Genomic DNA, 13,828 nt, shown 5'->3' with positions numbered 1-13,828 from the left:
CTCCTAATCTCTCCATGTCTTGCTCATGATCAGTTTTTCATGTACATTAAAGGCACAATATAAATGGAAGTTGTTGTTGGTAAATAGATCAGCTGCCTGCTTACATCACCAAAACGCATAACCAGCCTCCTTTTTGAAGAGAGTATCCCATTGCTGTGACATTTCTGAAGTGTTGTTTTGAAGTACTTTGGCATGATAAAATTTAAATTAACGGTTTTTGAAACAGGTTAGGAAAAGGTTTGTCTTCACAGTTGAAGGCTGGCAGCTGTCTTCAATAGAAGGACCTGCCCTTGCAGTCACATGGGTTAGATACGCTGATATGCAAAGTATAAATTATCTGAGAAGCCTCGCAAGGTATAAGTCTGTAATTGGACTACAGTCCCCAGCATACTTAGCGGAGATCAATGTATTTTTTTAATGTGCAACTGACGTGAACATTTGAAGATAAAGGCAATGAATAACTGCAGCCAGGTAGTGCTGGCTGCACACCTGAATCATTTTAATGAGGTCCCAGCACAAATTTAAAGAGGTGCCCGTGACCACATGAACAGGCACATGCAGCGCCGCCCTGTCCTTGCACGCCTGTTTTCAGGTGCAAGAGAATTTCTAAGCCAGTGTGTCTTTGGGATGATTGCCCCCCCTCAATCTATACAGCTGCAGGGCCTGCGTTTTTAAGGAGACTGCAGAGATGCCTTCGCTTGGCTGAGGAGGCTGTGGACTCAGAGCTCATTGATCCGGCAATGGAAAGGACATTCTTTGAACATCATGGGCCCGATTTTAGCACCCGCTATCGGGTGCGTTCTCGGCGGGGGGGCCTCGAAAATTGCGAAATCCAGGATCCCGACCGGATCCCGCCCACTTCCGGGTTCCCCGCTGACGCGCCGGCGTGCGCGCGCAGCCCCCGCTGGTGGGAATCCCGCAGGCAATTAAAGCCAGCGGGATGCCACTTGAGAGTATTTACTTAGCTATTTCAGGTCATTGACTGACCTGATTAAAGGACTGTGTGTGATTTTGGATCAACATGGGACTGTTTCCCAAACTGGGGGAAAACACTCCCAGATCGAATGGACGTGTTGCAGCTGTCAGCCTGTGGCAGCTGCAAAGGTCCATTTGACAGGTGGGGGGTGGGGGGAGACCCTCACCCATTGCAGGAGGCCACTCTGTCACTTGGGACATAGTTTGGCCTCCACCACCCTCCTCCTGACGGTCAAAGTCACCAACCTGCACACTTACCCCGGGGTACGGAGACATGTACCTACCTTGCGGACCCCCTCAGATGTACATCTTGCGGATGGGGGCCGCCGTAACTGCAGTCATGACCTCCTCGGAGGTCGAACAGCCTCACCAGCCTCGCCATCCACACCGTCCACCTCTGACACGTGGAGCTCCACAACACAGTGCTGTGACACATCCACCTGTACAGCAGGAGGGAGGGCTACCGCAGAGAGAGATGCATCACAGAGGGCACTACCCTCGCCACAGGGTCCACAGACCGAGGCTCAGCCTCCTGGACCTCTCTGAGCAGCAGTGCACACGGAGGCTCAGAGTCACTCGACATGTAGCCGTGGACATCTGCAGCCTCTTTCATGCCGAACTGCTCCTGGCTGGCCCGTGCACCATCTTCCTACCTGTCGCTGTCAAAGTCACCACTGCCCTCCCGAACTTCTCCTCCACAGCCTTCCAGGGTGCAACCGGGGACATCGCCGATGTCTCTCAGTCGTCTGCGCAGAAGAGCCCTGCAAATACACCTACACCCACTCTGCAGTGACACAATGGGTGGCATCAGTGGTGGGTCCTCATAGTGATACCCAGGAGTGGGCATAATTGCACAAACCGGACAGGATTGGCGAAGACATGGCAGTAGTGGTGCCAATATAATGTGTGATGTGAGTTGTTCTGAAATTCAATATAAGTAACAACCATGACAAACCCTCAAACACCCTTGTGCATCCCCTTCATGCTCACGACACGTTTGCCTCACGCTGCCTACTGCACATATGTGATGCATGCCCTGTGGCTGCAGCACAGGTGGTGGTAGGTTGAGTGAGGCTGGCCGTGAGAGAGATGCACAAGAGGGTGAGTATGGGATAGAGCCATGAGATTGTATGAGGATTGGTTTGCGTGGTAGTGGCGGGGTGAGTACTGGCGAGTTGAGTAGGTGCAGGTAAGATGAGGATGGGGTTTGAGTGGTTATGAGGGGTGATGTGACAGAGTAGTGTTGGCAGTGCCAAAGGAGATGTGGGGTGGGGGCAGTGATGTGGCAGACGGAGTGCAGGGGAAAGACTACGTGTACTAACTTTGGCTGACCTACTGAGGTCATTGGACCGCCTCCTGCACTTTGTGCAGGTGGGCGATATGTTGGTTGCGCTGGTGACCCCCTCTGCCACCTCGAGCCAGGCCTTCCTGGTGGCGGAGGCGGGCCGCTTCCTCCCGCCTGCCGGGTGGAAGATCTCTGTCCTCCCCCTCCTCCTCACCCCATGTATTGATACCTGGGGTGAGGCATCATTAAACTGGGAGCAGCCTTCCCCCGGGGCTGCTCCATGCAGTGATCTTTGCTATTGGTTGCAGCATCTGTTAGTGGAGGACTGCCCCTTTAAATAGAGCGCCTCCAGCTGACAGATCTTACTGCGCATGCGCAGCCCGCCCGACGCGCAGATCAGCAGCGGGGAACCCGGAGGAGCAGGTAAGTGAATCCAATTAGTGGGTTGCCTGCTACGATCGCGCGGGAAACCCACTAATTTCACCGGGCGCGTTAGTAACGCGCCCGCTTGCCCATCTGCCGGGAACCCGCACCCCTGGTAAAATCGGGCCCCATATCTCTGTACAGGCACTGAGGTCACTTTCCTAACGTGCGGCATATGACAAAGGTCTCAATTTGGTTCATAGGCCTCAAACACAGCTCTTTGTTGCAGAGATCAATAGGGCATGTAGCAGCTATATTGTAGATTGTGATCGGCCCCCCTGATCAATGGTCACCCAGAACCTGGGCCCAGTACCATTGATGTGACTGGAATTGAATGACACGAGACTGCTGTTTTCCAGGATAGCAGCATATGCCAGGCCTCTAGATTAGCTGCTCAGAGTCTGACTCAGAGCACATAGGAGCCAGGAGCAGGCTGCTCAGGCAATTGTGCAAAAGCTACAACTCACAGCGGGGCCATCCCAGCTGCCATGAGACCAGCCGAGTTCGACCTTAGTTCCAAGAGCCACTGTACCTGAGCGGCAGCCAAACATCTCTCACGACACTAGCCCTCAGATAGCAGCTTGACACAGCACCAGCATAGTCATTACAAAACACATGTAGGCACCCAGTGGAAACATGGGGCACGATTTTAAAATGAAAGTGCAGGTGCTTTGGGGGTGGGGGACAAAGAAAATCGGGATTTTCTGGAGCGGGAAGGAATCCCGGCTCCAACCCAACGAAAAAACACGCACGACCCAGAGTCACCTGGGTGCGCGCGCTGTTCCCGAACCCGGAAGTCTCGCCGGCAATTAAAGCCGACGGGACAATATTTAAAGAAGCAATTCAAGTACTTAAATTGCTGCCTCTACGTGTTTCCAGTGCTGTGAGAAGCACGCCATGGGAAAGTAGTCGGATTTCAGCCAGCAGCCATTTGGACATTTAAATCCCTGATTGACAGATGGGGATAAAAGGTGAGTTATTGCAGCAGGGCACTCAGTTTCCTCAGACTAACTTTTGGCTGGGAGATCTTTGTGTTAGACATGATATTATTGGTTCATACTTAGAATTGTTCTGTTGACACATATTTACCAACTTTTTGGATCCCCTCAAATTGACACCATCGGGATGGGAGGCGTGATAGCTGCATCCGAGTACATCTGAGGACAAGGAACATCACCATCCTCGCCAGGCATGGCGTGCACTTCCGCCACTTACAGCTCCACAACTCATTAGTGCGCCATAGGGACCTGCACAAGAGCAGAGAGGGGAACAACAGAGGGACTGACGTCGCAAGAGGCCCTACCCTCGTGAGAAGGTCTACAGTCCAAGGCTGAGCTTCCTGGACCTCTCTGAGGAGCAGTGCCCACAGAGGTTGAGAGTGAGTCGCCAGGTGGTTGCAGACACCCGCAGCCTCCTTCATGCCGAGCTGCTCCCGGCTGGGCCTGGTGACATCTCATTGCCCGTCGCAGTTAAAGTGACCACTGCCCTCAACTTCTTCGCCTCTGGATCATTCCAGGATGCTACCGGTGACATTGCCGGGGTCTCTCAGTCGTCTGCCCTCAAGTACATAAGACTTGTCACCGACTGTTAGTTTCGCAGGGCCTTGCAATACGTCAACTTCCCCATGGACGACCTCAGCCAGACAGAGAGGGCAGTGGGTTTGCACTCTGTGGCTGACTTCCCATGGCTACAGAGCGCAATCGATTGCACGCATATAGCAATACGAGCACCTCCACACGAGGCAGAATTGTTCATCAACAGAAAGGGGTATCACTCCATCAACAAGCAGCTCGTTTTTTTATTTGTTCGTGGATTGTGGGCATTGCTGGCAAGGCCAGCATTTATTGCCCATCCATAATTGCCCTTGAGAAGGTGGTGGTGAGCCGCCTTCTTGAACCGCTGCAGTCCGTGTGATGAAGGTGCTCCCACAGTGCTGTTAGATAGGGATATATTTCCAAGTCGGGATGGTGTGTGACTTGGAGGGGAACGGGTAGGTGATGTTGTTCCCATGTGCCTGCTGCCCTTGTCCTTCTAGATGGTAGAGGTCATGTGTTTGTGAGGTGCTGTCGAAGAAGCCTTGGTAAGTTGCTGCAGTGCATCCTGTGGATGGTACACACTGCAGCCACAGTGCGCCGGTGGTGAAGGGAGTGAATGTTTAGGGTGGTGGATGGGATGCCAATCGAGCGGGCTGCTTTGTCCTGGATGGTGTCGAGCTTCTTGAGTGTAGTTGGAGCTGCACTCATCCAGGCAAGTGGAGAGTATTCCATCACATTCCTGACTTGTGCCTTGTAGATGGTAGAAAGGCTTTGGGGAGTCAGGAGGTGAGTCACTCGCCGTAGAATACCCAGCCTCTGATCTGCTCTTGTAGCCACGGTATTTATATGGCTGGTCCAGTTAAGTTTCTGGTCAATGGTGACCCCCAGGATGTTGATGTTGGGGGATTCAGCGATGGTCATGCTGTTGAATGTCAAGGGGAGATGGTTAGACTCTCTCTTGTTGGAGATGGTCATTGCCTGGCACTTGTCTGGGGCAAATGTTACTTGCCACGTATTAGCCCAAGCCTAGCTGTTGTCCAGGTCTCGCTGCATGCGGGCACGGACTGCTTCATTATTTGAGGGGTTGCGAATGGAACTGAACACTGTGCAATCATCAGCGAACATCTCCATTTCTGATCTTATGATGGAGGGAAGGTCATTGATGCAGCAGCTGAAGATGGTTGGGCCTAAGCCACTGCCCTGAGGAATTCCTGCAGCAATGTCCTGGGGTTGAGATGATTGGTCTCCAACAACCACTACCATCTTCCTTTGTGCTAGGTATGACTCCAGCCACTGGAGAGTTTTCCTCCTGATTCACATTGACTTCAATTTTACTAGGACTCCTTGGTCGGTCAAATGCTGCCTTGATGTCATGGGCAGTCACTCTCACCTCACCTCTGGAATTCAGCTCTTTTATCCATGTTTGGACCAAGGCTGTAATGAGGTCTGGAGCCGAGTGGTCCTGGTGGAACCCAAACTGAGCATCGGTGAGCAGGTTATTGGTGAGTAAGTGCCACTTGATAGCAGTGTCGACGACACCTTCCATCACTTTTCTGATGATTGAGAGTAGACTGATGGGGCGGTAATTGGCCGGATTGGAATTGTCCTGCTTTTTGTGGACAGGACATACCTGGGCAATTTTCCATATTGTCGAGTAGATGCCAGTGTTGTAGCTGTACCGGAACAGTTTGGCTAAAGGCGTGGCTAGTTCTGGAGCACAAGACTTCAGCACTACAGCCGGGATTTTGTCGGGGCCCATAGCCTTTGTTGTATCCAGTGCACTCAGCCGTTTCTTGATATCACGTGGAGTGAATCGAATTGGCTGAAGACTGGCTTCTGTGATGCTGGGAATATCGGGAGGAGGCCGAGATGGATCATCCACTCGGCACTTCTGGCTGAAGATGGTTGCAAACAGTTCAGCCTTGTCTTTTGCACTCTCGTGCTGGATTCTGCCATCATTGGGGATGGGGATGTTCACAGAGCCTCCTCCTCCTGTTAGTTGTTTAATTGTCCACCACCATTCATGACTGGATGTAGCAGGACTGCAGAACTTTGATCTGATCCGTTGGTTGTGGAATCGCTTAGCTCTGTCTATAGCATGTTACTTCCGCTGTTTAGCATGCATGTCGTCCTGTGTTGCAGCTTCACCAGGTTGGCACCTCATTTTTAGGTACACCTGGTGCTGCTCCTAGCATGCTCTTCTACACTCCTCATTGAACCAGGGTTGATCCCCTGGCTTGTTGGTATTGGTAGAGTGAGGACTATGCCAGGCCAGGAGGTTACAGATTGTGCTGGGAATACAATTCTGCTGCTGATGGCCTACAGTGCCTCATGGGTGCCCAGTTTTGAGCTGCTAGATCAGTTCTGAATCTATCCCATTTAGCACGGTGGTAGTGCCACACAACACGTTGGATGGTGTCCTCAGTGCAAAGATGGGACTTCGTCTCCATAAGGACTGTGCGGTGGTCACTCCTACCAATACTGTCATGGACAGATACATCTGCGACTGGTAGATTGGTGAGGACGAGGTCAAGTAGGTTTTTCCCTCGTGTTGGTTCGCTCACTACCTGCCTCAGGCCCAGTCTGGCAGCTGTGTCCTTCAGGACTCAGCCAGCTCGATCAGTAGTAGTGATACCGAGCCACTCTTGGTGATGGACATTGAAGTCCCCCACCCAGAGTACATTCTGTGCCCTTGTTACCCTCATTGCTTCCTCCAAGTGGTGCTCAACATGGAGGAGGACTGATTCATCAGCTGAGGGAGGGCGGTCGGTGGTAATCAGCAGGAGGTTTCCTTGCCCATGTTTGACCTAATGATGAGATTTCATGGAATCCGGAGTCAATGTTGAGGACTCCCAGGGCCACTCCCTCCTGACTGTATATCACTGTACCGCCACCTCTGGTCGGTCTGTCCTGCTGTTGGGACAGACATACCCAGGGATGATGATGGAAGAGTCTGGGACGCTGGCTGAAAGGTATGATTCTGTGAGTACGGCTATGTCAGGCTGTTGCTTGACTAGCCTGTGGGACAGCTCTCCCAATTTTGACACAAGTCCCCAGATGTTAGTGAGGAGAACTTTGCAGGGTCGATTGGGCTTGGTTTGCTTTGTCGGGTCCGGTGCTGAGTGGCCCGTCCGGTTTTATTCTTATTATGACTTTTTGTAGCAAAATTGTACAACTGAGTGGCTTGCTAGGCCATTTCAGAGGGCAATCAAGAATCAACCACATTGCTGTGGGTCTGGAGTCATATATAGGCCAGACCAGGTAAAGACAGCAGGTTTCCTTCCCTAAAGGATATTAATGAACCAGATGGGTTTTTACGACAATCCAGTAGTTTTATGGCCACCATTACTGATACTAGTTTTTTTTATTCCAGATTTTTAATTTAATTAATTGAATTTAAATTCCTGAGCTGCCATGGCAGCATTTGAACTCATGACTCTGGATTATTAGTCCAGGCCTCTGGATTACTAGTCCAGTAACATAACTACTATACTACTGTACCCGTACTCATTTGTCACCGCCACAAAAGATTTCTTCACGTGTGTACGTCAGATTCCCTGGCAGCTGCCATGATTCATTCATTCTGAGAGAATCCGACATCCCGGCCCTCTTCCACGCACCAAACAATCTTAAGGGCTGGCTTCTCGGGAACAAGGGATACCCCCTGCACACGTGGCTCATGACACCTCTGAGGAACCCCATCAGTGAGGAACAGCATCGCTACAACAACCACATCGCCACCAACCCTATAATTGAACATGCGATAGGACTGCTGAAGGTGCGATTTCAGTGCCTCAATCGTTCTGGGGGAGCGCTTCAATACGCACCATCAAGAGTGGGTCACATTATGGTAGTGTTTTGTGTCCTGCACAACATGGCGCAACAGAGAGGGGTACAGGTTGATGAGGTCCCATGCGCTCATCCATCATCCACATCTGCCATGAACATTGAGGAGGAGGAGCAGCAGGAGGAGGAGGAACCTATCAACAGAGCAGCAGCTCAACTGGCTGCATGTGAAGCCAAGGAGTCACTAATATTTGAACGGTTCTCATAAGGCGATCACAAGGTGAGAATAGTCCAGCCCTCAGACCACCTGGAAAGAGCAGCGTCAACATCATTCCCTCCCTCCCCAACCCCGCACAAAACAGTCCTGCAACTACACATACACCCACTGTAAAGTCACCCATTGGGTGGCATCAAGTCTCATGATGAAGCACTTGAAAGGGTGCTATCTCAAAAGACGGTCAAGAATGGGCAAGATGTGGCAGTAGTGGTGAGAATTATAACATTTAATGTGACTTTAACAAAAACCAAATATGAATGAAAACATGACAGCCTGTCAGACGCCCTTGTGCATACCCATTGTGATCACAAAACCTTAGCCTTTCTCTTCCTAGTACTTCTACGTGGTGCATCCCCTGTGGCTGTAGCAGAGGTAGTGGCAGGTTGTTCATGTTCATGCCCTGACTGCTTAGATGCTTTTGGCCTATGCCCTCTGGGTTTTAGAGTCCGTGAGAGTCCCGCCAAAGACTGCTCCACCTGCACTTGTGCAGGGGCAGACTCGGCCACCTGGAGAGGGTACTGGTTGAGAGGGGAGCAACTGGTTGAGCCGTGGGAGCACTTTGAGTGGTGTCCACACTTCCATCTCCCCTTTCGCCATCGTTGCTCTCCTGAACCAGGCCCACATCACTCCTATCACCCTGCTGGAGAACAGTTTAGAGGACATGCGTGATGCCTTGTCAGCCCAGTTGTAAAGTATCTGTCAGCCTGTTTAAGGCGGCAGAATGTTGTTCACCCTGAGTCACCATTCAACTAATGCAGGAGTTGGACTCCTCCATCCTCTGCGCTATTGTGGAGAGTGCACATAGCACCTGTTCCAGTACCTTGCAAATGTGCTGCTGTCCCTCTATCATTCTCCTTTTACAGGATGGCCCCCAGGGTTCAGCATCTGCGTCCAGTTGAGCAGAGCTTTGAAAGGAGTGTGCCCACCGACGCAGACTCTCCACAGCTGCCCCCTGCCACCAGTGTCTACTCGTGCTCGCTTGTGTGTGGTGATTCACCAAGTACCATCCCAACTAACTGACTACTAGGACCCACCGAGGTGTGAGTATCTGCGCTGGTGGATGGCTCACTAAGATGTGACGGTGCTCCCTCAGAGGCCAGGAGCTCCTCTGAGGAATCGCCCTCTCCCATCGCTGCGGTCATTGAAGGGCCTGGAAGAGAACAGAAGGCAATATTAAGCATGATCATAGATGTGTCATGTTGCGATGAGCATACTGAGGTGTTCAACATGCCAATCATTCTTAACGTCAATTCATGTTGTGCGTGATGAATGTTAAAGTTGTGTTACCAGACGTTTGTGGGGTGCCAGTCTCGGCGTTCCCAACAGACAGGCACTCGAGGGTGCGGCTGATCTGCAAGGCCTCCTCCTCCGTCTCAGTGAGGACCACTATTTGTTGTGGCCCCCCCTCCACTCCTCATCCTCTCACGTGCATTTTGCACTCTCTTCTCCTACAAGGGGAGAAAGTACAGACGTGATGGTGAAGTGGTCAGCCGATGAATGCATTGCTTTGGGTGAGGCTGGCCATGAAAGAGATGCATCAGAGGGTAAGTATCAGACAGAGACATCACATTAGATCAGGATTGGGGCAAGTGGTAGTGATGGGTTCACAAATGGGGAGGTGAGGAAGTGCTCAGGAAGTGAAGGTAAGTCAATGATAAGCCTTAAGTGGGCGTGAGGAGTGATGTGATGGAGTAGTCTTGGCAGTGCAGAATGAGTTGGGATGGGGCGGGGTTGCGGGGGGGTTGATGTGTACCACGGAATGCCGGAGAATCAGTAAGTGTACTCACTTTTCCTGACCTAGTTAGGTCATTGGAACGCTTCCTGCACTGGACCCAAATGTGGGATATGTTGCTCCTGCTGGTGACCTCCTCTGTCACCGCGAACCAGACCTTCTTGGTGGCAGAGGCAGGGTGCTTCCTCCCGTCGGCCATGTAAAATAGTTCCCTCCTCCTCCTCACCCCAGCAAGCAGCACCTCGAGTGAGGCGTCACTGAATCTTGGAGCTTCCTTGCCCCTCTGCTGCTCCATTGTGTCTTCTTGCTCCTTGCTTCAGCAAAATCCATTGGAGCAATGGCCCTTTAAATCCATATGCTCCAGCTGACAGCAGGTCATGCGGGTGCGCAGTCCGCCCATTGCACAGCTTTCAGACAGCAAACCCAGAAACAAGGTTAATAGCCACCAATTAAGTCGCAATGACGTGGGGAACGGTAAGTTTTTATTATTCGGGTCACCTGCGTGCCCATTCACCCCCCTGATGCCATCCTGCAGCCCTTTAAAAATCGTGCCATGGTGATTAGTAGTAGTTTGACACAATTATTGTAAAATAAAAATTACATTTGTTCTTTGTTGCTTGATATTATGAGATATTGCGAGGTCTGGTCAGGATGACGTCATTTTTGTTAATAGGGTCCAGAAAGACAGATGTTTATGTTTGAAATGATTGCAGCTCAAGTAATGTTGTGTTTGCATATTACTAAGAGTATCACTTTAATCCAAGGAGAAAGTATTACTAATGATTTCCCTGCAAACGTCATTGGCAGATGACACTCAAATCCTCCTAATATTGATATTGCTGATGCTGAGCTCCAGATTCTTCAGCATCCAGGCTCACCTCCTCCTTCTATACCACAGCCAATCACAAGACTGTGAAGGGAATGGTCAACAGCTACAATCCACGAGACTCACTCGGAAGCATATAGCCATTCCTGATCTTACAAAGTCCATATCCTTGCCTTCATAGCCGCTGTGGTCCTCTCGATGTGTCAGGTGTAAACCTTGGTTCAGTGCTAGCACTCCTGTCTCTGAGGCAGAAGATTGTGGGTTCAAGCCCCACTCCAGAGACTTGAGCACATAATCATAATCATGAAAGACACCATATAAATGCAAGTTCTTGGCACAGGAATGGAAATAGATCCCACTAAGAATTATGAGTCTCCAAATTGTGTCGCGCTTCCATTACGCTCCTAACTCACCACTACAAACACAGAGTTTTGGGGCTATTGTTTAAGGTTGTCCCATGAGAGACTGATTAAATAGCATCAAAGCGGTGTTCCGCCTGAATCCCGTTGTCTTTGATCTTAACTTATTCTGCAATGTTCCTTCGGGTCCGGGCCCCACAAAGGAAAGTAGAAACCATACATTGAATGGACTCTTCTGCTTCCGATCCTCTTCTGACTAGAGTTCACTACATTAGGCTTCCCTGCTCAGGTCAGAGTTAAAACAGTGATTGCGGCTCAATGACATCATTGCACCCTGATTTGCATATTTAAAGAAACCCCATTGGCTTTAGGCTGATGCCTTGCCGCCCACTCAGAAGAACAAGTTAAGATCGAAGACAGTGGGGTTCAGGTGGGACATCAGTGGGTAAGTCACCCGGTCGATTTTAACTGCCTTCCAGCTGGTTTCTGCTGGGCTGGTAGGGTTAGAATCCATCCACCTACATCGCCTTTCCTTGATCATTGTTGGGTTAATTTTCTAGAATTCCCTACCTAACACCATTGTGGGAACACTCATCACAAGGACTGCAGCAATTCAAGGAGAAAGCCCACCACCACTTTCTCAGGGAAACTAGGAATGGGCAATAAATGTGACCTTATCAGTGCCGCCCACAACCGAGAGCAAATTAAAAAAATAGAATACAGGTTTCTTCGGACAAATGCTCAGGAAGATTTGAGTTGTAGATTTCTCCAGAGCTGCTATAGAACAATGGTGTGTCAGCTCCTACGAAGTGCATTGGAGCTAAATATGTCCCTTCATTTCTTAGAGCTATTGAGAGGATCCAGTCAGTACCACCAAAGAGAACTGATTAGACTGGGCTCCTACAGACAAGTTTAAGAAACAGGAAACCTTGGGACTCAACCCCTTGCCTTTGATAACTTTGCATTAATATCCTGTGAGATAGCATTGTCATTTTACTTGTCAAACATGTTAAAATCACCTCTTTTGTTTTCTTGATAGATTATAATGGAACAGTACAGAAAATTTGCCTGGGTGGCCTGGTTTACAGAGATCTTTATCACTGTCAGCATTACTGTTTCTTTTCTGGTGCTTGGATCTGCAATGAAACATACATGTATGTCAACTTTTCTAGATATTTTTGAAGTTTAAATACCCATAGCCAGTAAACTATTTTTTGAAATATATATATATATATATAGGTCATTCATTTCAGTTTTTAAACACTCAGTTCAGGATGCTTAATCTTAGAATGTTTTAAGGAATCAGTTTATTTTATAGGTAATTTCTATGACTTTTTTTTAATCTAATTTCTTTGACCTCTGTGAAGCATTTTGGGACATTTTGCTACATTAAAGCTGCTATATAAATGCAGGTTGTTATAAACAATTTTGTAGGATAAGGCCTTTGCATGTTAAATAACAGGATACAAAGGCAGACTTTTAGAGAAAGTTCTAAGCTGTAAAAAAAAAACTATGAAAAAATGCAGTGCTTAATGATTTTAAAAGTTAGCACACAGAGCAAATGTAGCTCTGCCCAGCCCCATCAAGTCCAATGTCATCCCATTCACCACCGCATGATTGTTTTTTGCACAAGTTTAAAGCTTACTTCTAACTAAAGCACATTGGAGTTAGCTTTGGAGATGTGCTGAAATAATATTAAAAGTTAAAGTGGAGAATATTGCAAATTTAACATAGAGAATAATCACCAAATTGTATTATTACCGTTGCACACAACATTGTTCTGTGGGAAGATCCAAATGGATTATTTGGTACGAATAGGTCGTAGAACACAAAGGAATAATACACCAAAGACATTAAAGGTATAAAATGTCAATGTGTAGACTGGCAACAACAACCACAACAACTTGTATTTATATAGTGCCTGTGATGTAGTAAAAAAGTCCCAAGGCGCTTCACAGGAGCATTAACAAACAAAATTTGACACCGAACCACATAAGGAGATATTAGGACAAGTGACCAAAAATTTGGTCAAAGAGGTAGCTTTTAAGGAGCAATGGTAATAATACAATTTGGTGATTATTCTCAAATGTTAAATTTGGAATATTCTCCACTTTAACTTTTAATATTATTTCAGCGCATCTCCAAAGCTAACTCCAATGTGCTTTAGTCAGAAGTAAGCTTTAAACTTGTGCAAAAAAAATCATGCAGTGATGAATGGGAGGACATTGGACTTGATGGGGCTGGGCAGAGCTACATTTGCTCTGGGTGCTAACTTTTTTAATTACTAAGCACGCCAGTTTTTCATAGGTTTTTTTTTAAACAGTTTAGAATTTTCTCTAAAAGTCTGCCTTTGTATCCTTAAAGGAGGAGAGGCAGAGAGGTTTAGGGAGGGAATTCCAGAGCTTAGGGCCTAGGCAGCTGAAGGCACGTCTGCCAATGGTGGAGTGATTAAAATTGAGGATGGGCAAGAGGCATGAATTGCAGGAACACAGAGATCGCAGCAGGTTATAGTATTGGAGGTGGTTACAGAGATAGGGAGAGGTGAGGCCATTGAGGGATTTGAAAACAAGGATGAGAATTTTAAAATCGAAGCCTTCCGGGACCGGGAGCCAATGTAGGTCTGCGAGCAC

At 48.8% G+C, this 13,828-nt stretch overlaps 1 protein-coding gene across 1 annotated transcript in view; it reads left to right on the top strand.

Moving 5' to 3' along the window:
• Positions 1–13,828, top strand: part of si:ch211-51h4.2 (uncharacterized) — a 197,266-nt gene that overhangs the window by 168,839 nt on the left and 14,599 nt on the right. Inside the window, exon 10 of the mRNA XM_067994727.1 lies at positions 12,238–12,352. Coding sequence (XP_067850828.1) covers positions 12,238–12,352 — 115 coding nt within the window. The remainder of the gene's footprint in view (positions 1–12,237; positions 12,353–13,828) is intronic.

This window comes from Heptranchias perlo, chromosome 13, assembly GCF_035084215.1.
Source record: "Heptranchias perlo isolate sHepPer1 chromosome 13, sHepPer1.hap1, whole genome shotgun sequence".
NCBI classification, from domain to species: Eukaryota; Metazoa; Chordata; class Chondrichthyes; order Hexanchiformes; family Hexanchidae; genus Heptranchias; species Heptranchias perlo.
Note: the sequence above shows the minus strand (reverse complement) of the source record. Positions and strands in the feature narration are given on the sequence as shown.